The following is a 25,381-nucleotide window of genomic DNA, read 5'->3' as shown; positions in this document are numbered from 1 at the left end:
AGAACCATCACAAAATCATGGGAATAAAACCATTCTGTTACCTTTCTCACCTGAAAGACTATCTCAAAATCGGAGTGGTTGTAGTTTGATTCTGTTAGGACTGGTGACAGAATTCAATCTTATTTACAAAATAAGTACAAAATGTTTGTTTTCTGGAAACATGTAGGGTCAAACAATTTGATATTCTTTCAGCCAGCCCCAAACATATTGTCTACTTTTCTCTGGCTTCTGCTGTGAACCTCTTTTGTGTCTCACTTTCTGGTTGGTCTGTCCTCATGCTCCATCTGGTTTCTCCACCCCTGTGCCTTAATCAAATAATACCGTGGCCTTGCACCTAAATAGCTCAAATTCCTTTGTGAAATGTCATGTACCTTTGCTTTGGACAGGGACATGTGCTTGCTTAACTGTCTCTTGCCACCATCTAAATGAAAGGGTCAGGACTGTTAACAGTTCCAAGGAGGGTTATCCCAACAGTAACAATGAAAACATAAATATAAGTATAGTCAGGCAGCTCAGGGCCCTGCTGGCTTTAGGTTAAGGTGTTACCATGCCAGCTGCCTGTGCATCCTTCTGCTGGAAGTTAGTCCCCCTGTAGCAGGGGTGGCTCAACAGGACACGTGAGAGTGCCTCACTTACACCGGCTTCAAGTCTCTGCATTAGCTTAAACCACTGATGAGGCTAAATGAATTCATAGCTACATCTGCTGAGAGCTAAATCTGCCAGAGCCTAGGGCTGAGTCTGTGGGTGTTACTATTCCCCTGACTCAGACAGAAATATCTCCCGATGCAAATGCAGGCCTGAGCCTGTGTGGAGCCCCAGTGCCTTCAGCAGGGCCCACCCGCGCGTGGCGTGGCACTCCTTAAGGGATTGGCACCCGCGTGAGCAAGAATGGCAGCTGATGAGTAAGGCCTGCTGCTGGATTTTGGACTGTGCCCCATCCCAACAGAGCTGTTTTCACCTCCTTATGATGCAGAATGAAATAGTTTAGAGATGACATTCCACTCCACTCAAAACCGAGGAAGAGGGGAAAAAAATCAATGCCTAATACCTGAGCAGGGATGTAATGGGGGACGGATGGCGGTGGGAGGCAGAGGTTTGTTTTCAGTTTGCACAAGACTTTCAAAATAATTAAAGCATTTTAGAAAGAAATTGATAAGATGAAGCAAAATTGGCGTTTGCTTGTACATTCAGATTGTATTTAAAGAAGAAATATTGAAGGAGCCATGTTAACTATGAGGGCTTGAAGACAAAATACTGTCTTAAAAGAGCTCCATTTGGTTCATCAAATATACATGAAAGATGCATCCCTACATTCAGCATGCAAAACCTTCCAGATGAGTCATTAATAGGGCTTATACTTGAAACAACTTCAACACATAAAAAGGAAGAAAAGATTATATGACCTTCGGCCTTTCTACAGCATAAAAACCCTACAGCCAAGACAGTTATTTCTGCACTGAGCCCCAAAACTTTCCATTGAGCTATACATAATTTAAAGGGGCATCCAGTCATGGATGGATTTAAGGTGACGGCAAAACTAACACACCACTAGATACCTCAGCATAGGGGTTCACTGCCTTCTGTGCTGAAAGCACCTGCCTGCCTTCCGGTGGGACACAATCCTTGCATATTTTGTGTGGCCACTCAGGCACATTGATACTGTTATCTCATCCCTCATGGTGGTAGGGACACGTTATACAATCAGACAAGGGCAATTCATCTTCTGTGACTGTATGCCCCTATACAGAACAACCATACAGTCAAGTTGTATTCATACCTGTTACTTCCTGCTTTGAAACATCCCTGAGTTGTGTAGCTGGAGAATTCAGCCTGTCTCTAATATTAATTAAGCAATCTTCATTACCCTTCCAGACTAGGCAACAGCATTGCATAACATTGGCAAATTGAGCATTTTGCATTTCAAAATCATTAAGCGTTCTTTAAGTATATAACTTCTTACTACAGTACCTAACACTTTTCAGTCAGACAATACACTTCCCCATTTTAAAGGGGAATTAGGAAGTTACTGAAGCACTGGATCCACCAGCAAGCAGAGCCACTAGTCTCATCTCACCACACCCCTTCTATCGCAGGGAAGGCTGAGTGCAGGGAGCCAGCTAAGTCCCACGCCAACGATTGCCTCATGGTGGTGGAAGGGAGCGTGCGGAAGAAATCCTCCCCGAGACAGAGGCTGTCAGCTCAGGGCCAGCATCAGGCATAACAAAATAGCCCATTACCCAGGGTGGCAAATTACCAGGGGCAGCAAAGTGGCCATGATCCTGCTGCCTGCTCTGCCGTGCTGGAGCCTTAGAAAACTGCTGCTGAGAGAGGGGTCACAGTGTGTGGAGCAGCAGATTCGGCAGGGAAAGGCGGTGGCTCTTCCCAGCAGCTAAGGCACCACTTGCACCCCTCCTGTTTCAGCAACTGCTGAGGCAGCCAGCCTGACTTTCCGGGGCTGGCAGCCCCCAGCAGCTCCCTCTGCTACCAGTGCCCACCGGGGCTGCCACCAGCGACAGACCACACAGTCTGCCTCTACTGTGGCTTGTGCAGCTGCGCCCGCCTGGCGTGTCACTGGATGAGCAAAAAGCGAGAGATGATCAACCGGCGCAAGAATATACCTCCTGCTCCAGACTCCCAGATCAAACTCTGCCCAGACTAAAGCCATTTGAAATACCTGCAGGTCTACACAGCTGCAATCTTAGCTTTCAGGCTGCAGCTTCTGCTACTAAAAACATTCTTATCTTTGATTAGATCTAACTGATTAAAAGAAGTTGCTCTTTTGATACACCTGATACCCTTTGAATCCCTATCAGCCCACTCTTTTTGTACAGCAGGGACCAGCAGTTAGTCATTGGCATCCACAGCCAGACCATACCTTGCAAACACACCCACTCCCACCCTCCCAGAAGCAGCAGCGGTCCCTGTTTCCCACACACATCCACGTGGCCAGGTCTACACTGCTCTGGGAACCTCAGTCCCTTTTACAATTTTTATTAGCATTTTACCTAACGTCCCCAAGTTCGTCTGCTTTTGTACAAATTCATGGCATTTACTGGTAAATGCCATCTTTTTACATTGGCAAGTAAAATTTCTATACAGTCAAATTCCTGGAGGCTGAATTATGTGTGAGTCAAAATGCCTATCTCTAGTGTTGCTGTATGTGCATCACTTGCTGGTTTTACTGTTGTCATCTTTCTCTTTTTCCCTACAGACTGCTACTTTGGTCTTCTTGAACTACGGGGAAGTATGTTTGCCTGCAAAGCACATGCAGGTAGGTGGTGACGCTGCAGCTAGACATGTGATCTCGAGATGGCATGTGAATGTACTTGGGATGGATTACTCCTCACGCAAGTCCTGACACTCACTTATCTGTGACTATCAGAGGTGAATACCTTCTTCAAAAATTCACTACACTCAGACAGGGATAGTTATGGTCCACACCTGCTTGAATCATTCATTCTCTGTCAGTGAATAGCTTGACTGCTACCAGAATAATGTAATACTAAATTTGAATGTATCCTTTAAACTCATCCCTAGTTTTTAATACACCTCAAGCAACTGCAAAATCCAGGACTATTTGATTGACATATCAGTAAATGGGTTCTCAATAATTTCTTAAGAGTATCAATTTTGGAAATGGAAGCATTGCCTTCAGAAATACATTCTGTTCTTGAACTCTTCATTGAAGAAAGTAAAAAAATATCTATTATTTATAGCCACTACAATAAACAAGTGCCCCCTCACCCCTGCCTCTCCTAGAAAACATGGAAGTCTTTCTCTCATCCACTGCTATATTCACATCTGGTCAAACACCTTGTTTGTTAGGGACTGTTTGGTCGCCTGACAGCAAGCTAATTGTTCAGGATTGACACCCTTCACTCCTCTGATGGACCAAAAAAAGTGTATCTGGCAAAGATAACTACACTGGTTTGACAGGGCTGCTGAACACATAGTTACGTCTCTGGGCAACCCAGCTGAGTGAATTTCACTTGGCCATGCAGAATGCTCCTTCTCTACCAAGTGTCTTCATAAAAGCTCAACGACATCCATGTACTCTCATTATTCAAGAGGGAAAGGGGAAAACAATCTTCTCCATGCATGCATGTACTCCCCCCCACACACCTGTACATCTATTTGCCTAATGATTCCTTTGGAGATTACATGGTTTTGAAATTACTCCTGACTGGTGAGCAGCTCCTGTGAAAACTTTAACTCATTTTTCAAGAAAACAACAGCAGCAATTTGCTAAGCATTGCAAACTATGTTGGCATTGCAAAGGCCACAAAAGAGAGATGGGTCTCTGACCCAGTCTGAGTAACATGGACAAGGGGTGGCACTTGAAGCACGTAGGAACTTTGATATAGAGGAGATTGTTACAGTTTCATCTCCTCTAGCGGCAAGGCATAAAACAGTTTATAGAAGAGAAATAAATAAAAAATAAGCGATTGTTAGAGTTTAGGGTTAGGAAAGATTATAGGTGTAATATTAATTGTGGTCCAGTTAACAGAAATGCTTCCATCACAGTTGCAAGGATCAAGCCTTTGGGGCTTTAGTCTTGGGACAGTGAGAAAAAGGCACAGGAAAAGAAATAGCCCCTTCTTTCTTTTCAAGCCATCTCCAACAGCAGCTGTTTTTATTTCGCTGTTCCACTGAGCCACAGAAACAGAAACAGGCTTAGTGAATCTCTATACCTCAGAGTAATTTACAAACCAAACTTAACACCACAACCAACAAATGGGTCCTTCATACGCTTCCAGTAACACTGGAAACAGTCCCAGAGCAACCACCAGTTCCAAACAGCCCAAAAGTCTCGGCAGAATTGAAGTCAGGATCCAAATTTAGCAGCTACGAGATGCATGCTGTGGTTCAGGTTAGGAGAGGAAAAAGCAGACTTTCTCATCTGTAGGGCCAGGAAGCAAAACAACTCAGGCCCAGCACATAATTTCGTGACCATTGCTTTATAAGGATAAAACATAGGGCCCTCAAAAATTTTGGAAAGCAGAGGATTCACAGATGATGTCCCAAATGTCCCTGATGTCCCAGGGTCAGCTGGAGTGACCCTGGGGTCAAGCAAGAAAAAGGTTTGTGGCACACATGGGTTCACAGAGATTGCAGAAGACCCAGAACAAAAATTATGCTTACCCTCTAGAGTATCTTGTATATTGGATGTATCTTAATGTAACAAACCAGTGATACATATAACTTCTCAAAACAGCATCTAATGACTAATCCATAGCACTATTTTATGCCCTTCTCTCAGCGAACTGTCAATTTTATATTCACATTTCCTATACAGCATCTCTTTCTGCTATTCTTGTTAGGCCCATCAGTCACAAAATCACATTATGTACTTAGAAAGGCTTTGACAGCTGTAAGAATTCAACAAGACAAAGCCAGCAGCCAACACTTAAGTCACCAGTTCACATTTTACCCAGTCTTGCAAAGGCTGAAGGATCAACTGCTATTTTGCTGTTGTAGTGATTTGCCTCCAAAAAATGCTTGGGAGTACTGGCATAGTCCATGTACCGACACACAGAGCAGTGGGACCCCTGTGCTGAAGTCCCCGTGTCACTGAGAGGGTACAATGGCACCTGAGGGCAACTCTGGGAAACAAAATCAAGCCTCTGCGCTCTCCATTGCTACTGAGTCTTGTCTCTTCTACCCTCACTTCTCAACAGTTACAGATTTTTCTTCACTTATCTGCACCGCAGGAGTGAGTGTTGTTAATAAGTGTTAGAAGGCATCCAGCCCTGTAAAAGGCATTAATTCTTCTATTGCAGGGAGAAGTACACAGATAATAGACAGATTAACAGAGCTTTCTCTTCAGCTTTTACTTTTTATTCCGTAGCATTTTCACCCTCAAAAACAAGGACACAGCCATTACCTGTATCCACTCTAAATCAACTAGTAATCTACCGCTCACAAGTGACGAAAGGGAGTGGTCATCAACTGAGCAAATACAGTCATTTTTCCAGTAACATCTGTAGCACTACAGTGTGTCATGGCAGGACAACCATAAGCACGTCAAAGCAACGTTCAGGACATTAGAATAAGGCTTGTAAGGTGATGATGTTAGAATGACCTCAGACAAAAAATCCTGGAAGGTCCCCATTATCCTAAATAGATAATGCACTGTAGCCTCTGAACTGACCAGAACTTTGTCCTCTCTTTTCCTGTTTCATTGTATTTTGTTTGTCCATCTCCAGTTCTAATTCAGATGAAGCTGATGGAGTTGTGGAGGCTACCTGTCTTCTGCTGCTCTGCTGCTGATCCATCATCTCAGTTGCCATAGAGACAAGATCTGGAAGCCATGGATGGGCATGGGAGAGAAGCTGCCGGCAAGGTCTCCGCCGGTGGGCTCCAGCAGGGCCTTTCTCAGCAGGTACTGAGAGAGTCAGGTTCAGTCTCTGAAGGTGAGGAAGAGTCAGAAGGTGCTAACCCGGTGACCCATGAGAGGGACTCGCACACACGTTACATCCCCATTCAAAGAAATTCCAGGTACTACCGATCCATGAGGCTGCCGAGCAGAGAGAAAAGAAAGACTTCAAGAGAGGCAATGCACATGGGGCATGCTACAGGTGAGTGCTGACCCAAACAGCATTATGCTTCCTTTTCCAGTGAGATTAGGAACTATAGGAGTTGATGAGATTAGAAAAGGTACAGGGAAGGTAGAAAGCGGCTCAGCGGTCAGCACATTACAGAACACCCCTGCCCTATGGCACAGCTGGCAGAGTGGTGCCATCCTTCTTTGCTCAGCCTGGAAATGCAAAATGGTTGGATGTTTAAACATGCTTCATGGTGGAGAATCTAAACAAATGTGGGACTCTGCTCTGCCACCCCTCTGCTCTGTAAGAGAAAAATAATTCAAACAGGGAAAGACATGAAGCTGTCAATGAAGTAGGAACTTCTTTAGCATACAGAAAGGACACATTCAAAAGTAGTGAGATCTATACAAGTAACTGTATGGCAAGCTGAGCGGTGTATAGGGGAAACAATCAGCAAAAACAGAGCAGTACGTTTAAGGACCAAGCCTGTGGAAATTGCAGTGTACCATTATGAGACGGGAGCAAGACTTCTCTGAAAATGCAGTTGCTGCCACCTTACATTGAATACAGCTGTAAGAAACACCTAAGATCCCTTTGAACTAGGAGGCTGAAATAACAGGAACACCATCCAGAACATACATGCACTCAGCCATGGCTTCAGTAAAAATGGAACGAGTTGGCTTTCTCTGAGTATGAACAGTACAGAGCATGACTCCAAGGCCAGGCTTTCACTGAGCTGGCACCTTGTCTAAGCAGCTGTCTGTGAAAGAAACAAAAGAAAGAGATGAGAAGCTGAAGAGAGAGCCAGGAAAGTGGCTACTGCAACACGGAAGCACTGGAAACAGGGCTGCAAGAAAAAACTGGAAGTGTTTTTAATCTGAACGCTGAATGAGAGAGACCTGGAACTGTGAACACAGAAAATGCCCTTTGCTTCATCTCCCAGGTGTTCAGAGAAACTGAATTTTATAACTCCTTGTAAATAAAAGGAATCACAGTGAAGATACCTATCCTATCTTCAGATTATAATCTAACAGAAACAATGCACTGGACTCTGAACTTTGGCTAGCTGCAGGAGTCAAAATGATAAAACACTAATCCTGGTGTTTGAGTGCTGTGCAAGCCACTGAAAGCTATTGCTTTGTTACGCAGTTGTAAAGCACACTGCTTCAGCCCCTGAAAGCAGACCAAGTTCTCTAAGAAAACAAAGAACAGACATCCTCCACCCCAAAATAAAGGAGGTCTGGGAAATGTCCCCAGGAAAATAGGTGTCTCCTGCCTGCCTCGCCAAGGGAGCCACGCTATTTCAGCAGTATAAAGGCCCATTCAACCCTATGGCGTGGACAGAAGGAAAGTTCCCTCCCTTCTCCAAGTTTCCAAGCAGACAGCAGCAGAGCAAAGAGCTCCTGTTTAATATTCTGCTACTGTTGTCAATGAGGTTTGTGGATAAACGGAGTGTCGCCTGTGCCAGAGCAGAGCTGCTCTCCACCCTGCCAGTGCAGCAGCAGGACCAGAGCAGAGCCGTCCTTTCACCGCCTTCCCAGCACGCTGCTGCAGAGGAAGCACAGAAGAGGCTCGCCCTCTCTCCCGCTCCCCGAGCGTCACAGCATTCAGACCGCTGCCGAGGAGGCCCTCTCCCCTGTTACCTGTTGGTGCCACTGCAGCAGGATCAGCACAGAAGGACGCACCTTCTTCATACATCTGCAGCGTCACGGCATCAGGACAATGCCACAGGAGGACATCCCTCCTGTCTAGCCAGTGTCATTGAGGAAGGACAAGCTAAAAGACGGGCTTCTCTCTTAGCAGCTCATTAGAGCATCCACAGAAGCTGACCTGCGCTTCTCTCCCACACCCCCCTCTCTGTGTTACCACTGCTAAAACAGGATCTGTTCCAAACAGGGCTTTTTCTTCCATATCTGCAACTGTTCAGCAGGACACACTGGGAACGTTTCTTTTCTCCAGTCCGTACAGCAAGACCTGGGCTAGAAGCAATAGCTCTTTCTCCAGTATGACTGTAGCAAGTCCAGCTCAGAGCTACAGCTTTTAAATTCAGCTAGGATTGTGTAAGCAGCTCTTCTACCCTCTCCCTCTACTCCACTGATTCCATCCCCTCTCCCCGAAACTGGACAGCGGGTACTTCTACACCAGCCTCATTTGTAGCAGGAACTTCTTCTGACAGCATTTGCTGACGTGCATGGGAGCAAGGGATGGGTGAGCTCTTTTATCTTGACTTCAAACCCATTTGAACAGCAGCTATCCAAGAGTCTGACTCAAGCTCAAATGTTAACCTGTTCTCATTTTGTTTAGGGAATGACTGAGGGGGAGGAGAGGGGAAGGAAAAAAGAAAGGAAGAGAGGGAAAGATACAGGGGAAAATACAGAATAGGATACAAAACGGGAAAAATAAAGACTCAAGAAATGAGAACACAAAAAATAATTTAAAAGAATGTAAATCCAGCAGAGAGAAAGGCTGTTATATAGGCAACCTTTGCACCAGCCTAGCTTTGGCGTATAGCCTAGGAGCTGTAAAACATAATAGATGCTTTCCTTTAACTGGAAAAAGAGTTTGTTTTTTTAAGCAGTCTCCTCTGACAGAAGGATAAAGTGTTTAAACTATTCAAAAGGCAAAGAGAATAACTCAAACTAGCATTTCATAAGCCCTTGGCACTGTTTTAGGGCATTTTAAAAGTCTGGATTTCACCCTTTCCCTCTGAAAATCCATAGCATTGATTAAAAGGATGCGTCAGAAATCAGCTTCAGTCAGAGCATTGACCTGCCTGTGCTGTCACCAGTTTGAAATGCAAACAGAATTATGACTTAGACCAAAATATTTCTAATAAAAAACAAGGCCATTTATCAACAAGCCTCAAACAACAGGAGGTTTCATTTGAAAAGTGAGATGCATCCTCTCCTGCCAAGTACTGCAGTAGTAAGCCATGGACTTAATACAACTTTGGCTCCCTGTGAAAGGATCAGAGGTTCATCTGAGGGAGACTGGAGAAGCAATTAAAAGTAAAGCTCCTGTCTCACCCAAATCTATCCTTGATTTATCCAGTAAACTGAGCATCTACTGTGTGCCTGAAAGCAGAGCAGTAATGAAGCCCTGAGTTGGGAAACCAAATATTGGCATGCACAGGCACACACAGCTATGCTTTTTCTGCTAAAAAATTGCAATGAAAATCACTAAAGTTGGGACCCAGTTTTTAGTTTTGATAGTGCTTCTTGCATACGTAAGAACAGATATCATGTATCTACCTTCACCTTTTCCTGATTGCATTTGCAGCTGTGACAAAGGCTGTACAATCTTGGACTATGCAAGCTGATGACATGTCAATCTTGTTTGAAAATCCAAGCTAAAATGTAGCCTTCTTTGTGTCTGTGGTCTTTCTGTTGCCTTTGGTGTAAGCAAACCACTGCCTACAGTAAAAGTAAAGATGACCCTTAGGAAAATGACTGTTTTAACACCCTCTTGGCTTTCTCTATGTCACAGGTTCACTCAAAAACAACGAGCCCCTCAAAGAGCCTCTGAACGTTTTATCTCATAAGGGATCGCCATCTCCAGTAAACTCTGATAAGACAACATTAGACGAACTATGGATCCAAAGGTAAGGAAGTGCATACGCAGGGTATTCACCATGCCTCCGCTGAAGAATATAGGCAGAGTGGAGTCAGAGCAAGAATGCTTGTTTTGGGAAGGACAGCTGGACTAAGCTATAGCTCTGATCCATGTCTTCTGACTTTGACTTGTAGTGCTGTTTTCAGTCTTAATGATATATATTGCATAGTACTAGCGTCATGGTATAAAGGCTCTTATCAGTATGAGTTTGGAGAAGACAGGGAAGGAAGAAGGGGGAACAAGAAGACAGTGGGGAGGATGGAAAAAAGGGGAATGTGACGTAGGATCGCCCAGTGGTGCAAGCAAAGCAGGCAGACTGCCTTAAGCAGCTTGTTGAGAGAATAAGGAGAGCCTGTGGGCATTTACTTACGGAACATCCCAATGTAAGGGTGATCCCATTCTCGGCCTTCCCAGAGGGCTCTCCTGAAACCTGTTATACAACCCCACATGGAAACCAGGATTTTATAGCTGAAGAATTACCTACAAAGATGCTTTCTAAAGTATTCTGACTTTCTGTTTGCTGTTTACTTTGAAGAACTGATAGGCAACAGAGGCTTTCAGTGAGGTAGCCTTTTCTGGCTTAAATCCCTCAACGACCTAGGTCCAGCAAAAGGCCCTGATCCCACAACCCATAAATTCACATACATCCCATAAATTTACCCTCACCCCTGCTCTCTTGCCACTGCAGCCAGGCAGAGAGAGGAGCACCTACCTAGCCTTACATTTTCAAATATATGAGTGAGGTATTCTCCCAAACTCCCTCTCTAGCTCCTCATCTCTTCTGTGTATAACACGATAGTCCCTACTCGCACTGTAGAAGATCAAGCTGAAAGTGCTGCATATTTGCCCTCTAAAGGTGCTGCACTGCGTGGTCCTAATTACTGACCCCAGCTGTGTTGGTGTAATGCACAGTGCCTTTCCAGGCACCTTTCCTTATGGAGAGGACTCCAGTAAAAAAATTTTAGCCAAACTTTCAAACTGGATTTAAATAAATTAATTGCCCTGGCTAAAATTGATTGCCCTTTGGCATTAAACTGAGCATACGAAACTAGACAGTTAGAGTCTGCTGCAATGTCAAACCCATCTGTCTTTCTCTCCTTGCGGCATAATCATCACTGTCAGTCTCTGACATCCTGACACCACCACTTAGGCAGCTCTGAAACGTGCAAATTCTGATTCTCCCTGGAGCTGGAAACAATGAGCCTGTGCTGGGAGTCAGTTTTATCAAAGATGCTGCTGTGCACAGAGCTTGACAGGTCAGTACAGGTTCTAAGTCATGTGTCTGCTAAAAGCAGGCAATGCTGCTGAGTGGCATCATATCTTGAAACTGAGCAGAGAAATTTGATAGAGAATGAGACCAGAGTTCCAGCTCAAACTGAGCCCATGTACTCCTCTTCCCTTCTCCAAAAGATCAGCTGTAATTTATAAGAGAACCACTAGAAATCTGCATTGTGAAAAGCCTGCAGGAGCCTAAGGATATTGCCATTATTTGCAGTAATCACTACTCTTCCCCTTCTATTGGGAAAACAGGTGATTGTGCAGATAAGACATCTAAAATATTATCACTGGTCTCAAGAAACGCATTTAATCTCTCCCCAAAAGAATAAACAGGTACCTGTCAGCTCAGAGTTGTTCTGAAAGCAGAAGCTAGCAGTTCTGCAGAAAGGACAGTACAGGCACCTCTGCCCAGCACTGAGAAGGTCTGTGAGGTTCTCAGGAGTGAATCACCACAGTCCTGAGGGCAAGTGGGGCATCAGTGCTGCATCTTTTCACATTCAGCAGCGTCCTACAGCATCTATATGAATGCTAGGACTGGGCAGGCACAATCCCTTCTCCGTGCATGAAGATAACCAGCAGGTCTGGCACAAATGGGTTCTTCACAGGTAGGGATGCCACATGACATATAGGCATGCTACAAAATTTAGGACAAGAAGTAAACACAGTTGGGGAATGTAGTAAATCGCTCAGGAAAAGGAATCGTTACCTGCATTGTACTCAGATGGGATATGGACTTTAACACTCTGATTACGGAAAAGCACCACAGGCTACTTCAAGCCCACCGGTGACTTGAATCTATGTGTCATTCAAAGCGCTGTCGAGTAGTTCCTTGATCTCAGAACATTGATGTCTGAAAACAAGATGACCTCAAACATTATTGCTGGTGTTCCAAAATCTGCCACACACCCTCCGTAAGATACTTCTTAAGAGCATTTTTATGCCTAACTATTCTCAAATTATTTTTTTTCCCATGACCTTTCTCCTATGCAATCCCCAGCTCCCTCTAAGCACTCTAGAGTTCTCCAAAACATCCTGTGGCTCCCTCCCAGTCTTCTGCATTATACAAAGTTCCAAACCCCTCGCATGACGAGCCGCTTCCTGACAATTTGGCTGACTTGTGCTGAACATTCCAGTGCTGAGCTTCTAGCACAACTTCTTTTTTTTCAGAGTAACCAGAGCCAAAGACCTGGAAGGAACTGAACTCAACAAAAGCTGCTCTTCCCCGCTGTGATCAGTCCTTCCACTTTCAGAGTAGCAGCAGTTGTGCAGACTGAGATTCTGGAAAGCCATCACAGAAGTCCATCCACAACTGTCAGCCTCAGCTGAAAGCAGCTCCCACAGAGACCAGCAAATTTATCATTTCAGACCCTAGAAAGGAGATTCACTAATCAGTGTCTACCCTATATTACCAGCTAATGGGATGTTGACTTCAGTTCTAATACAATACAGATGTTTTAGCATGACTGTATTATTTACCTACCATTTCCCAGTGAGTCAGATTCCAAAAATTATATATCTTTATTATGGGCCACTAGATACAGTGGAAGAGATACTCAGTCTGAAATTTCATGTTGCAAAGCTCACTGCAAGGTCATTGGTCTACCAGTGCAGAGCAAACTATTTCTTTAGGCTGGTTATGAAACCTCCAATTCAGAGAAATGAGGATCATCTAAAAATCATTTGATTACATTTGATCTGAGCTCAAAGAATAGAAGTACTACAACACCGAATACAAATAGTCACCTTCAGCAGCAAGAGGGAACCTCACTTGTTTGAATTCATGCAAACACATCTATTAGAAAGAAACACTACACACATAAAATAGCGTAGCACTCCAAAGGATGCTTGTGTGAATTTGGGTTAGCGTCCCGTAGCCCAGCATTATTTGTCCTGGGCAGCAGAGGGCACTGCTTTTATAACCTGATTTAACCAGAAAAGCGGGGAAGGCTTCTACAGAGGCTGGGACCTGTGTTGCAAAAGGTCCTATACTCGAGCAGTTTCTTTCTACTTATGAAATAAATTTCTTATAGTCACCTCTTCTCTATGCTGCCAATGGTGCTTCAATTTGCAAGCGGTGAAGTCAGGAATAGCTGGTGCAAACACATGTTGACGAAACCTTTGTATTTTGTCACACAATTTTTTGTTCTTTTAGAGAGAGAGAGAGAGAGAGAGATAATTTTTTTCCTATCCCTCTTTCTCTACAATCTGAATCTTAAAAAGTCTAAGAGCAACAGTATTTGCAGGGAGAATTTTAAAACTAATAAATTTTCAGTAAAAATAGTAACTGTAGGTACTAAAATATTATTATTGTCAAAATCTCGTATTTCACAGGATCATACAGAATAGTAAGCAATAACATAGACAATTCTAATTAAGTATCCTTCCAGCATGCAGCCAATGGAGATGCCAACCTCAGTCTGCCCGCCTATTCCACCCAGCCTCTGCTCATCAGGTTTTTCAGCCCAGTCATGGTTTCATTAACCAGCAAGGTCTAGGCTTTGCCCTCCAGGTTTCCCAATCTGATCTGCTTCATCTGAACATACCCTGACCCTCAGGTCCTCAACCCATCTCTTTGTTTCACTCCTTTTCTATCAGCTTGAACTTGTAATTCCCCACACGATTTCCTCAGCCTACTGTTTCCGAGACACATTATTCCTCTCTCTTCCCTCCTGCGGCTCATATCTCAGTGTCCTGCCGTTCCCCAGGCTCTTCACCCTTTGGTTCCTCATCCCTCCTCCTAGCTCCAGTGCTACATTTTACAGCCTTTTCCAACTCACCAGTTCCTGAAGCACCTAGCTGTGGGCGAGTTCCTCTTTTCATAGCAGTCTCCGGGTCCAGAAGACGACCCCTCCCTCTCCATGCTTGAGTCTTGCTCCCTCTGTTTTTCAGTCAAGTATTTTGCTCATTGTGCTGCCTGGACCCAGCACAAGGATCACTGATGATACAGCAGAAATGGCCTTTATTCACAGTGCCTAAAACTGGCCCAGGCAGTTTTTACAGCCGCAATATCAGAAATGTTTCTCTCAGCCCTGAGCAGGGCACACGTTCTCTCCACGGGCAGCAGCTCAGGGATTTTAGATGCTAAAGTCTAAGTCTAAGGTTTGTGTGTATTGCAGAGAGTGGGAAAGGGACTATAATTTCTACGGATTTTCATAAGTGTGGCAAAGACGAAGCCCTGGCAAACCCCAAATTTCAACTCGTATTTCAACAGAAACCAAAGCTTCTCAAAGGACAGAACAACAGGTTTTCTGTTTTCCTGTAATAGGGATCCAATAATATTCTCTGAAGCCTAAGAAATTGTTAATTGGTTTTAATATATAAAAAATAACCTGTCTATGGCAGATGGTCGGTAAGTAAAAATATAACCCTGATGATTATGAGCATAAAAAAGTTAGAAGCACCTAAAGATGAGGATCTCATAATAGGAAGTTCTGAACATTTTTAGTTATCAGTAAGGCTGCCAGCCCCAACAGATATAATTAAGGTATTTTGATGAAAGCTTAAGGAGGTTCAGGAGAACAGATGTGCTCTTGGCCTTTAGGATCTAAAAATACTAGGGATGAGGAGTTCCACTTATCTCCCACTAAAAAGTCAAAAACCAGGAATAAAAATTGCATAGACACACCCATTGTCAAAAACACTGCTAAAACCCACACGTGAACAGAGAGAACCTGAATGAACCTGAAGTATGAAAATATCCTTGACTAGGTATAACATTATTCAAATCTATTACTAACTTCACACTTCTCCACAAATTTGGTTAGATCAGATTAAAACAGTACTTCTTACCTCATCTTGTGGCCTTTCTTGGTGTGAAACTCCCACTGACTAGAAGGGTTTGGGGAATTTTTCATGAATAAGATCTGCTGGACTGCCTCTTCTCTTTTTAGTTTCTGGAAGAGGAGGTCCAATTTCTAAAAACTGCTATAAGAGAACATCAAAAAAATGCATTTCAGCGTCATTTGAAAACAAGCTCTTTGCACAGCTTTATTCTAAATATTGCTTTTGAGTTTAGATGCACATAAGAAATCTTAATTCAAATGATAAATAATTTTTCAAAACTACTAGCACCTGAAAATACAGGCCAAGATTGGAAATTCATCCTGCAAACATAACTTAAATGAGATAATTGTAATAAACTAATTATAAACTCACACCAGTTATCACATTTTAAATGCAACCATGGACTAGGTCAGCCAACATTCAAAATATTTTCCAACAGCAGTACAGTGAAGCTGGGAACAGTCTGCAACCACATGAACCCCTTCTTTGCAGAACGTACGCAAGCTCAAACCCCCTCTCCTTTGCCCAACAAGGAGCTGAACCATGGTCATGCTCCATGTCGCCAGAGCATGGCCATCATTAGATGGCCATGAGAATGATTTCCAGTCCCTGTGTGCTTGGGGATCCTAAGAATTCCTGAGAGAAAACTGAGCTTTAGTCTGTCGTGGTGTTGCACGACTTCTGTCACCAACAAGAGCATGGGGGCACACAGCACCACTTGCGTGGTGCTGGGGTAAGATTTTTAAGTATTTAACATATGTTGTTCTAGCAGTCAGATTCTTTCTTTCCCCCTACAACTAGACAGGAAATTTTAGATTGATATACAGGGATTTCGATCAGAAAACTGTTTTGTCATCCTGAGATTTTACTGATTTTGATGATATGGGGGGAAGCTTTTTAGGCTCCGGATCAAATTCATTGTTGATACAGAGAGAGAGAAAAGAAAACCTCTGCCAAACTCCTACCCGGATAGTTAAGATTAGGTGGAGCAGGAACTTTCTGCAGTTCTGCAGCAGTGTAAAATAATCCAAGGCGGCACTGCCATGGTCCTGCCATCCATCTGCATGTCTGCCACCTCCACTGTGCTGGCACTCCCATTGAGCTCACCCTGTAGTGAGACAATCCAGACACACACAACGCTAGTTCTACCAAAAAATATGAATAATTTTCCACCAGTTTAGCTGCCCAAACCTGTTCACCAAGAACGAGACGAGGATGAGTGCTGGCATAAAAGTGAAGGTAGAAATCTGCCTCAGGGAGTCGAATGAAAAGTGGAATTGAGCAGCTGGGTCAGCTTAAACTGCACACAAAGACCTAAAAACTGTGGAACTAGGGAGGAAGGAAGAGGCAGCTATGCCGGAGCTCTTCTACTTAGCAGAAATGGTCCAGTATTGACTGACCTAAAGTGGTATCTGGGGAATAAGGCATTCACCAGGTTCAGGCACCTTTCCCAGTGACCAGAGAAAGTGGAGCAGCTATGGGAGGAGAGATTGATCCGCCCTGGAACAGGCAGTAACATGTGGGATGTGAGGGAATAACACAGCCGTGACTCCGACCTGGATCCCCCACACCCAGCATGAACATCCCAGCCACCAGACCACTGTGAGAGAATCGCTTGTTTGCCTTCCTTCATTTTTCATGACAAACTTGGAAAGCTCTCTGTTTTGTCCCCTGTTTTGTCCCCAAACAGAAAAGCAAGCTTTGGAAAATGCTGACAATTTTTGCAGGACAAAAATATCTCCTGGCTAAATACCATTTTTTACTGCGGTCCCAGAGCACTGGGAACACTCTGTCACCTCACTTGGGAGAAGAAGTATTTCTCAGGCACTTGTTCTTTTTATGGACGTTCTTGGTATGTCAACATGAAGTATGAGAATAAGCCTGGAAAAGAAGAAATTCCAACAGTTTTGAAAGACCAAATTACAATTAAAAAAGAAAAAAGTTCTAAAGGAAGGAAAAGTAGACTATTAGTCATTGCTACACAGTGGAACAGATCTCCGAGACACAAAAATACAAGCTGTGGCCTCCCATGGCCACAGGAGGCATTTCACCCTCAGCAGATGTTCTCACCGCTTCATAGCTTCCAACATTTTTATTATCATTATTACTTTTAGTAATTTTTCAGGTTTTCATCTCAGACCAAAAGTGAAATTGTTTTGGAAAATTTGAAGGAAAAAGGAAGACAGGCAGGATCAAAGTACCAGACAGTTATGGGATCCTAAAAAGATGCTTTCTATTTTTGAATGTTTTTCATACCATGACCCAGACGCTTTTTCTAAAAAGAAATTTCAATTTGCAACAGATTTAACCCTTGGAAGCGAAGCAATGTGAGGGGTTAGAATCTGTTTAACTCTTAATGCATATTTCTGAAAGATCTTTTTTTTTTAGTAGATACACCCAAAAGTTTTATTTAGCTATATAGTCACTCTAGCAGTGTCAGTAAGAGCTCATGCACTGGCTTCCCTTTGCATACTAGGGAGAGCTCCCCACTGGTCTTGGTCCTTCCCTTTAGAAAATAGTAAACAGCATCCCTGCTTTTCCAGAATTCAAGATAACGAAGAGGCTCAGTACATTTAATGTCCTCCCTCCACTTTTCTAAGAAGCAAGCTTTTTAGCATCCCACCCACTTACTAAAACCCTTGACAATATTCTTGCCCTGGCAGCAAGCCACCAAAACGTCAGTCATTAGGCAGAGCTGCAGATAGTCTCTGCCGCTTTATCCCTTCTACAAGGCTTTGGCTGCCACCTCACTCACCTGTCTCCCCAAACCCCCAAGTCTCAGTGTTTAATGGCTGGTAATCCACTTTCATCCCATATTGACCATCTACCCCATGACAATCTCCCGCTGTACAGCCCCAGCTGTGAGGCTGTCCTTCTCCTCCTCTCTAAGTGCAAGACAGGCTCCAGCTCTCACCCTCACCCTAATTTTTCCTATTGGTTGTCTGGTCCTTCTGACCTCCCAGTCCGGGACTGGACCTGGACTGGACTGACAGTCTTCTCTGAGACCTCAGCAACATTTCTAGCTGTTTTTCTCTCCCGTTCTGCCTCTTAATGACTTAAGGACCGAGCTCTCCAGTGTGCCAGATCGAGATCTAGTTCACATAAGCTGAAGGAGTTTTTCTGAATGTATAGGCATGTGCTGATCAGAAGCTATCCTGATATATCATTTAGGAAATACAATATAAAAATGATAAAAAGGAAACCATTTTACACATATAGACCAACACATGGATTTTATGTTGTTGCATAAATTACGTTATCACGTACAGAAAAAAACCCACAGTTATTTATGCAACAGGGAGAAAGCAAACATGAGGAATAGCTGAGCGTTTTCTGACTGTTAACTCCTCAATTGCAATGTGGTGCAGATGACGTTTTTTTGCTGAGGGTTACTAACGTGTAGGGAAGAGCTGCACCCAACCTGTCCGCAAGCATTCGAACCGATCCGAGGGTGTAACCGTACTCTGGAGCTCAAGAGGATTTATCCCTGAGGCGGAAAAACAATTACCTGAACGAAGACAGATATAGATCATTGAGTACTGAGATACTTACTGCCTAAACGAGACAATATATCCTTATGGAAGTAGCGACGCTAAGGAAGGGGAGACGGGGAAATGACCGAGCGGGTGCAGAGCCCTGCCGGAGGAGGAGAGGAGGATAGCGGTCAATCCTGTGGGGTAATCAGGGGTGCAGTTCCTGGCAGGAGGCATTAGGCTAAGTTTCCCAGTTGCATTCCTCCATCTCAGGGTTTCATTCCCGGAGAAGAAACGCACCATATGCACCAGATCTGGAAGCAGTTCAGGAGAGCCCCCCTCTCCCACCCCCTTTTCTCCCTCAGAGCCAGCACAAGCTGCACATAGGCAGAGGGGTGCAGGGGATGTGTGGCAGCGCTCTGCCCCGGGTCTGAGGGAGGAGAGGTCAGTGCCAGGGCAGGACCCCCCTCCCGCTGTGGGGTGGCTGTGCATGGAGGAGAGGGGCTGGGGCCTGGGCTGGTGCATGGGGTGGGATGGGGTGTGTGGGTGCTTTCTGGGGGAGGGTGCCTTGCTGGGGAGGGAGGGAGGGGATGGAGAAGGGGCTTCCCTGCATCTGAGGAAGGAGCCTCTCTGCAGAAGAGCAGGGGGGATGGAGGTAGGGGTGCCTGTGAAGGTGGGGGGGTCCCTGGGGCAGGGATTGCTGCCTTTTGGGGGGGCCCTTGGGGAGGAGGGAGTCGGCCTCCCGGCGGAGGAGGGACCTGCGTTGGAGCGCTGGAGGGGAGCTGGGGGGCTGAGGAGGTCTCCGCGGGCAGGGGTGCCGGGCACGGGGTGGGGGGCTGCGGGCGGTCGGGGACTCCGAGAGGGGAGTTTGTGGCGGGGGGGGGAACCTGAGATTCTCGGAAAGGATTTTGAAGGCTCTGAGAGGGTCTGCAGGGGGGCTCCAAGGGGCTGTGGGGGGACTCAGGGCTTGGGTGGGAGCTCTGAGGGCTGAATTTGGGGAGGCTCCGAAGGGGCTGAGGGGGGCTCTGAGGGCGAGGGGTTGGGGAACTCTGAGGGGCTCTGAGGGGTCTCAGGAGGGATTTGGGGAAGGCTGAGGGGGGTCCGCGGGGATTTGGCAGAGATTTCTGTGGCCTCGGAGATCTGAGAACACGGGGAAGGACTGCGAGGGGCTAGGGGGCTCTGGGGTGCTTGTGGGAGCCCAAGGGGAGGCTCCGAGGGGATTTTGAGGGGTCTCTGTGGGGAGAATCTGTGGGGATTCCTGAGGGGGGTCTGAGGGGGAGCTCTAAGGGGACTCTGTGGGGATTTTGGGGGGAGAGCCCGAGGGGGTTCTGAGGAGGTTTGGGCAGGCTCTGAGGGGATTTGGGTGGAGAGCCCCTGGGGGGGCCTGCCGGGGGGTCTGAGGGGAGGCTCTGAGGGGGCTCTCTGGAGATTTTGGGGGGAGAGCCTGTAGGGACGCCCGGGGGGTGTCTGAGGAGAGGCTCTGAGGGGATCGGGGAGGCTCTGAGGGGGTTTGGGGGCTCAGAGGGTCTCGGGGGGCTGCGGGGGCGCCCCGGGGGCGGCCGCAGCTCCCCTCTCCCTCCCCGCGCAGGCTGCTGCCTTCCTACCCCCGTTACCGTGGCAACCGCCCGGGCTCCCCCAGCCCCGCGCCGCTGCCGCCGCTGCCGCCGCCGGAGCTGCTCGGCAGCCGCCTGCCGCCGCCGGCCATGGAGCTGCTGGCCGCGGCACTCAGCGCCGCCTGCGCTCTCGACCAGGACGGCTCGGCGGGACAGCCCGGCAGGTGAGCGCGGGGGGGGGGTGGGTACGGGGCGGGGGGTGCGAGGGGCCGCGCCCGGGGGCGGAGGGGGGCGCCGAGCCGCTGCCCCGCCGCTGCGGCTGAGGGTGCCTCCGCCTGCCACAGGGAGCCCCCCGCGGCCGGTGAGGAGAGTCCCGCCGCCGCCACCGCCGAGACGCCGCCGCCCGCCCACCCCATGACGGCCGACTCCTGGAGGAACCTCATCGAGCACATCGGTAAGGAGCCGTCCCCCGCCTCAGCCCCCCCCTTCCCCGGCGGGGGGATCCGGCCGGGGCGTCCGGCGGCCGCGCTCTCCCACAGCTTCGCCGCTTTTCCCGGTCCCCGCGCCCGCACGGCAGCCCCGTGAGGGGCCGCCCCCAGAGGTGCCGCCGCGGCGGGCCGGGCCCCTCAGCGCCGCCGAGCCGCTAAACCCCCCGAACCAGCAGCGTTTAGCGAGTGAAACCCAGGTCTAAACCAGATCTAAACCCAAGCGGTACAGGGCAGGGGGGACCTCGGGCGGGGGTAGCGTCGCGGGAGCCCAACTCTGTCCTTGCTGGGAAAACCTCTCGCTGTCGGTGTAAAACATTACAACCGTGGCCTGAGCGGTGGCTTTTTGCTGTCTTTAGGGGCGTCAGGCTTGCACGCTGCCTGGCAGGGGGTTTAACGCTGTCTCTGAGCTTCTTTACCTCCATTCATAAATAACGATTACTTACTTGTAATTACGAAGCAGTTGATCGTTAAGGCTACAGCCAACTTTCTGCTGAGATCTGATTTTGCATACTCAAAAAGGCGTAAGACTGAAGTACTGGGTCAACTATCCTGTTGGACATTAGCTGTATGCACCCGGGTCAGCGTGTATTTGTTACAGCCACAGCATTTGCAAGAGAGGAGTAAGTTATTTTATCTTTTGTGGTCTCTTTGTAAAGGCAGAGTTGAGGTTATCTGGGTGGCTGTGGAGGAGAGGACTGTTACGCTTTTGCTCTTGTGGTATTTCTGATTTTTGGTTTTGGGTTTTTTCCGTGGGATGTGGAGAGGACCTTCAGAGCTTGTTTCTTGGTTTCCCACATCTGAATTGTGACATTCCTCAGAGAGATTTGGGCAACTGCAAAGTTAACCCCCATCCCGAGGCAGGTTTTACGGTGGGATATAGAAGCTTCATTTTTAAACAGTTGTGTTCAATTTCAGGAAATGGAAATGCAAGATACTGAATCTAGAGGGCAGGAATGTCGCACTTAGCATGGGAAAATCTGATAGATAACTCTCATGAGCAGCGAGGCGAACCTCCCTGGCAGGAACAAGGAGACTTCTCACGCAGCCTCTGGGAGAGGAGAGCGGCTGCAGTTTGGTGTCAGGTTGTGGCGGGCAGGGCTGATTCTTGGAGCGCCTTATGCCACTGGGACAGTGCTGGGGAAAGAGGCTGGTGCAAAATCAGCAGCAGCCTGCCAGCGTCTGTCAGACAAAACAGCCGAGTTCGGGGCCTTCTGGAGAAAAGTGGTGAACAATTTGCTTGGATATTACCAGATCTGTTACTTGCTTTTGGCTGTGTAGGTACCAATCTCCCAAGGCAGATGTGTCAATATGTTCTCAGTTTACTGGGACTGTGCCACTATGAGGCATGATAAAAATACTAAACCCAGCAGGACTTGAAAGCAACCCAGTTGCTATATTCATATATATATTTATGTGCTGTATATCAGAGGGAAGCTGTGAGATAGCTCTGTACGCGTCAGTGTAACTGCAAGTAAGTCTATTGTACCTTGATGGAGGAGACAGGGTTTTGACAACCAGAGATGCTACGTTAATCCCCAACAGAGAGGTCATTTAAAATGGCTGGAGCACACTCGCTCCCTTCCCTCCCTCCTGCCTTTGAGGCATTAATGGACTTTTTGCCTGAAACTGGAGCAGAGAATTTCAGAGAAAACGTCTCTGGACCTCCTGAGATTTTACATAGCTTTCAATGTAATAACGCTTACTTTAAGAGGACTGCGAACTCTCTACGGCAAGCCTTTTCCACAATTAGTAACTAGTTTTTCAATTCCCCTCCCAGTTTTTGAGAGAGCTGGGAAAGGATACTGTGACAGCAAAATTAAATGGAATAAACACAAAGGGAAAAGTCTATTATGTACTATACAAACTACGTAAACACCCCTTAGGAAGATCAGCCTTAACCACTTAAGTCAACAGGCGACACCAAACCCATGCTCTGACCATATGGTTAACCTTTAGTCAGGTCACAGCAGGGACAGCTGGGACGTTAAGCAATGAATGGAGCTCGTACAGGTCTCTGACATTTTGTACGTGTTCACTTACTAAATGTAAGCATGTACTAAATCCTCATATCTTCTGAGTCACACTCAAGTACTGATGTCAGCTTGTTTCTACAGTCAGTTCTCAGATGGCTCTCCTTTCAGCATGTCAAAACCCTGTTCCCTGACCTTGCCTCTGTTACATCACCCGTCCTCTGCTGTGAACATCTCCCACTTCATCTGGAGTAGGCTTTTGCATGGCTTCTCTCCCGCTCTGTCTCTCATCTAAGCCTTTGCTCTACCCATTGTAACCTCCTCACTGGCATATGGATGGACCTTTTACACCAAGATAGCAAGGATATCTTTTATCCTTGCTAGCACAACCCTCTTTTATTCTTCCTACCCTTCTTCTGCCTAAACACCTACCTGTCTTTCGTCTTTCTTCTGATATCAGCTTTCTGCTTCCTCCCCATATTGCTGTCTGTGGTAGAGCTTCAGCCAGTCTCTTTTCAGCTCCCTCCTTAAAATGAGTTACCTTGCTGTCATTTCCAAATGAGTTCTGGTGGTAGATGCCTTTAGTCAATCAGATCTCCCCATGTCCGTATTTGCCTTTGCCTGCCACGGAAGGCTCCGTAGGGCTTATCTGTTTGGTTGGTCAGACAGGGAACCTGGAAACAAAATGAGGTTTCATTATCTGGATTTTATTTCCTTGAAAGCAAGGGGGAAATTTGTCTTGAGGATCTTTTTTAAGGGGCTGGTCTCCCGATCTGCACAGGGGACACTAAATCCCCCTTACACAAAATATCCTGACTTGCAGGGCAGACCCACCAGCACAACATGGCTGCACAATCATACTCTGCAAGTATAATTATCTCCAATATGAGTAAAATAGATTATGCTTCAGTTTCCCAGCATGTTTTCCCTTGAGTCAAGCACTGCCCATACTGCTGCATGGTGTTACTTCCAGCCTGTCCTGCTCTCTGGTGCGCAGTTCAGTGGGGCAGAAAGTACCCTAGCACACCAGAGCCTTCAAGCACAGGCTGAGCTTACAGATCAGTACCGCTGAAAGCAGCTCTGATTTAGCAGGCTCTCCACTTCATTCCTGAAGGAGCCTTTCTACCCCACTGCATCCTCAGCACCCTCACTGATGCTGATAACAGGCAGAAATGCTAGGGAAAGCCATATAAGCCTAGTCAACGCAGAGAGAAATTATGTAAGTAGCAGCAGCATGCAAAACTTCAGGGGAAGTCTCCTCTCTCTGGTTATCATGTAGGAAGCTAACAGAAGACTGTATGGTTTCCTAAGCTACCCTAATTGCTATTTTAATCCGGTGTTGAACATCTTTCCAGGGAGAACAGGATACACTCGCAGACTGCGGTAATGCTGTCCTTGTGCCTGCGCTTTTCCCCAGCTTATTTCTGGTATAGTTTTAACAGTGACTGGTACAGAGCCTTGTGAAAATTGGCCCAGAGATTTAATAGGCAGTAACATCTACGTTTCTGCCCTCCCTAGACAAACTCCTGACCCAGTTGTCTCTCACCTTATTACACATGGAATCTGTTTCTGAGATCCAGCATTGTGAATGCATGTGACCAGATAGATTTTAACCCCTAATGATTCAGACAAAATAATCTATGTAGAATTTTTTTTTTAACATCAAGGAACTTTTCTCTTTATGCATTCATGTTACACTTTGCAATTCATGTATAAACCAAGGGATATAATGTAAATTGTGCTCCTTCAATTTGAGTAAGTGAGGAGAGTGACTCAGAGCAGGCTCATGCTCTCTTGTCTTTTCATATCTTCTAAATTACATTTTATATTCAAGCAATTAATATTCTAGGTCCTACAGATGGCTCAGAAAGAGAAATGGGACAGTTAGAAAGCCCTAGGAGAAACAAAGGGTCTTCTAAAGATGGCCAAGGAATTTCAGGATTCCTACCTTTTTCGAGCTGTCAGTTGAAATCAGGGATGGGGGCAAATTCTGTGCAATTTCGTCTGCTCCTGAAGTTAGTAATGGAAACTCAGAAGACACCTTGTGTGACTGATGTGCCGCAAGACGGTGTGAATTCGCAGCCTTTTCCTTAGTGCTGCGGCATTCAGGTACCTTTTGAATGTTAATTTCGTATCTTCAATCATCATAGAAACTGAGAAGGAAAACAGAAGGAAATTAAGCAACATGTCCAAGGCTAACCACAAAGTCAATACCAAAACAAACAAGTAACTTGTTGTCCCAATGCTTCACCTGTCCAGTCCCTTAACAGCAGCTCAGTGTTTCCTCCTTAAGGATTTTCATGGCCATCAAATTGCTCCTTTAAAGTAGTTTCAATGTATGCAGTATTACTTTTTCAGACACACACTTACACATACCTACCGATCTATATAACTTGTAACATAATAATATTTCAGACAAAATCAAGGTTTAAAAGAAACATTTAAAAGCCTGGCAAATAACAAACCGCTTCTTTTGGGTCTTCCGATTGATCACGGATTCAACTGACTGTGTTACTAAATGTTTTGTGAGAGCAGATTGTTGACAACACTTGAGATTTAGAAATGGCCTTCCATTTATAGTTTCCACTTCTGGCTGAAATAGGAATGCCATAATTGGCTTTTTCGTTCAGCATGGAAGCGATCTCTCTCACCTCTGCTGAGGTGAACTAGTGCAAAACA

General features: G+C 46.1%; 1 protein-coding gene across 1 annotated transcript in view; it reads left to right on the top strand.

Annotated features, from left to right (window-relative positions):
- The first annotated feature begins 6,288 nt into the window (after positions 1-6,288).
- NGEF (neuronal guanine nucleotide exchange factor) overlaps positions 6,289-25,381 on the top strand; it is a 39,383-nt gene continuing 20,290 nt past the window's right edge. Inside the window, exons 1-4 of the mRNA XM_059822793.1 lie at positions 6,289-6,578; positions 10,032-10,146; positions 20,280-20,468; positions 20,589-20,698. Coding sequence (XP_059678776.1) covers positions 6,311-6,578; positions 10,032-10,146; positions 20,280-20,468; positions 20,589-20,698 — 682 coding nt within the window. The 5' untranslated portion in view covers positions 6,289-6,310. The remainder of the gene's footprint in view (positions 6,579-10,031; positions 10,147-20,279; positions 20,469-20,588; positions 20,699-25,381) is intronic.

The sequence above is a fragment of the Gavia stellata genome, chromosome 11 (assembly GCF_030936135.1).
Source record: "Gavia stellata isolate bGavSte3 chromosome 11, bGavSte3.hap2, whole genome shotgun sequence".
Classification (NCBI taxonomy): Eukaryota; Metazoa; Chordata; class Aves; order Gaviiformes; family Gaviidae; genus Gavia; species Gavia stellata.
This window is presented reverse-complemented; position numbering and strand designations above follow the sequence as displayed.